The sequence below is a fragment of the Gossypium hirsutum genome, chromosome D01 (genome assembly GCF_007990345.1).
Source record: "Gossypium hirsutum isolate 1008001.06 chromosome D01, Gossypium_hirsutum_v2.1, whole genome shotgun sequence".
Lineage (NCBI taxonomy): Eukaryota > Viridiplantae > Streptophyta > Magnoliopsida > Malvales > Malvaceae > Gossypium > Gossypium hirsutum.
In genome coordinates this window covers 29431315-29434247 of record NC_053437.1, presented here as the reverse complement: position 1 = coordinate 29434247, position 2933 = coordinate 29431315, and the positions used below count along the sequence as shown (strand labels likewise).

Below are 2933 nucleotides of genomic sequence, written 5' to 3'. Positions count from 1 at the left end.
GCAACACATTATTTGTTAGACATAATTGAATCATAGATAGAACTATTTTTATATAACCTATCTCATTATGATTTATCTATGTTTGCAGGCTTCTTCTCTATAAGTGTCTTCTCAAGATCGCTCTAAATCAGAATTGTTGTCATCCGAACTTGTCACAGATTAAAATTTGTGATGCCATCGAACTTATCAATATCAAACATTGTTAATGTCATTTCTAAATGGGTTGATTGCGAAAATCAAACTAGCTCTAATACGAGTTTGTTGGGGATAAAACCGGTTAAGCAACGAACAAGTAAAATAAAAAAGAAATTGAAAAAGATCGAATACAAATATTTTACGCGAAAAACCTCTCCAAAGAGGACAAAAACCACGGGTAAAGATAATTTCACTAAAATGGGAAAAACAATAGTACAAAAGGATGAAGATAAAACTAAACACCGAAACCCGAAGTAAGAATCTTCAAAATATAAAAACAAAATTCTCTAAAAACTTGTAAAAGTTAATTTATTTTTTTAGGATGAAAAATAATTTATGTATAAACTAAATTTATAAGTCAAATAATATTAAAATAACCTTCATTCTTTTTACCACGGTCTCAGTATGACTAACACGATAATCAAGATGATGAGGAGGAGTATGATAGCATAACAAGTCCATTTGCGGGTATTTTTTTGATAATTTCTAGCGGTTTGAAGTCGGGTAGCTCCGTCTCTTACGTACGAATTAGCTCGGTTCACTTGCCTCTCGATATCGTCCAGTTCTTCACCTTGGGTTTGAACCAGCACCGCCATATCCATGAAAACTTGGTGAAGTTCTTTGAGATTCTTCTCCAAGTCCTTAACAGCATCGTGCCTTTCTTGAATCTCGTTTATTGTATCCAAAACTCTTCCCCTCCCTTGTTCTTGAATCGCTTTTTGCATAAATGTCTCACTTTCCCCTTTATAAAATAATAATAATAATAAAAGGCAAGGTTTTCAAAGTTGAATGTTGAAAAATAATGATTTATGGTATTTGAATAAGGTACAAAAATAAGCCTTTAAAAATATTATTTTAAAACACAATAAATCAACATTGGACATTTAAAATTTACATTTCTACTTTAAAATTAAATGTAAAGGACTTAGTTTTATAATAAAAATAAAAATATATCCATCCAAATTTTAATTAAATAATTATAAATATTTTTTACTTCCAATTTTTATAAACATGAACCATAAAAATGGGTCTTATAGTAAGAGCGTTGAATGGGTTCAACTGACCTGTTGAAATCAAAAGATCAAGAGTCCGCACATCTGGGTTTTCGCCGGTGACCGTAAAATACCTTCTCTCAACAGTTTCTCTATACTCAGACGATATCTTTTCTCTCAAACCATTAAAGCTTTCCATCGAATCCTTCAACTTCTTCCTCAACCCGTTGACCACCGACGTCCTCGTCCGGTCCGAAGATGACCCCGGTCCACACCCGGGCATGTTCCGGCTTGTGTCGCTGGACCGGTCAAGTGCTTCGAGCCTGGCCTTAATAAGCTTGGCCTTCTGCAACGCCATGTTGACGTCGGAATCCATCTTTGCTCTCAATTCCTTCACGGCTTTCGCGTTGTGCAACGTCTTGCTTTGCTCGTGGGAGGAGGAGAGGTCGCCGTTGAGCTTCTCGAGTTCTTTGAGCTCACCGTTGATGGACTCGACGTCCTTGAAGAACTTGTGGAGGTGGTCAACGCCGTCGCCGGCGGGGGAGGAGGGTTGAGGAGTCATCTGGATTACATGGTGATCAGGGGAAAATTCTGAGCTTGGGGGTCGAGAGAAAGAGCCTGAAAACAGATCGTTCATCGCCGGTTTACCAACTCAAACTAATGAGAAATGAAGGAAAAAAACGGCGGAAAAGTGAGGTATATGAAGGGAATTGTTGATTGCTTTTTGTGGTGGGAAAGATGTAAGAGAATTGAAAAGAGAAAGATCTTGGAAAGTGGAAGAAAAGAAAAAGTCAGATTTCATGAGCAGGAAAAAGCATTGTATTTTGATCGAGTAAATTGGAATGTTCTTTCTATGTAATCGTTGATTTTTCTATTTCTTGGTGCTGAATGACATCCACTTACGACTTTTTATATAAAATATAAACACTAATCCTGCATGCATTAATGAATCCTAACTTTAATATTGTCTTTTACTCCAAGATTTTACCTAAATAAATATAACCATTTTAACTTATAACGTCTTAACCTAGTGTAATAATCACTCAATTATACATAACAAATTAACAGTTATCCAACAGTTTTAAATCTCACCCAAAATTATACAATTTGATAGGAGACTTAGTTAGTCATTAAAAGATTTATATGCAACCAAGAAATAAATAATAAGGCTGAAGCAAAATAATCTTGGCACAAAACAATGGAAATTAGCTCAGGAGTAATATTGAACTTGTTTTTCAATTAAAACCTACTTGGTACTACAACTATGTTAATTGGGCACAATATCAATTTTCTAGTTGCAACAATTCCGTAACAAGAAAGTTTAAAGTTACTAGAACATCATAAATGATTCTAAAATGCGTCCAAAGAGCTGAAAAGCTTTAAATGAGTTCAGAAGCTTATGGAAGGGATTAAAATCTTATAGAATTGAATACAAACCTTCTGCTACAATCTTCTAAGATTGTAAAAACATTATCTTAATATTCATATTTATTGGATAAAAATAAGACTTCATCTTCACTCTACTCTTATATTAATCATATTTATTGGATCAAAAGAGCCTTTTCCTATAAATAAGGAATCACCCAATTTAAGTTAATAACATTTTATGTTATAAAATAAAAGGATAGACAAAAAGTAAAGAATAAAGAGAGTGAGAAAGCAAAGAGAGAGCGTATTTTATTGGTTAATCGAAATATTTACAAAGTTTCTCCAAAGTCTCTATTAGAATACGTCATTAGTAAAGAA

At 33.8% G+C, this 2933-nt stretch overlaps 1 protein-coding gene across 1 annotated transcript; it reads right to left on the bottom strand.

Annotated features, from left to right (window-relative positions):
- Positions 1 to 358: 358 nt before the first annotated feature.
- LOC107921249 (syntaxin-121) lies at positions 359 to 2070 on the bottom strand. The gene is made up of 2 exons (XM_016851125.2): positions 1260 to 2070; positions 359 to 937 (listed from the first exon to the last, which is right to left on the bottom strand). Exons 1-2 carry the CDS (start codon positions 1822 to 1824, stop codon positions 585 to 587), a joined length of 918 nt encoding a protein of 305 aa, XP_016706614.2. The 5' UTR covers positions 1825 to 2070; the 3' UTR covers positions 359 to 584.
- Between the last annotated feature and the right edge of the window lie 863 nt (positions 2071 to 2933).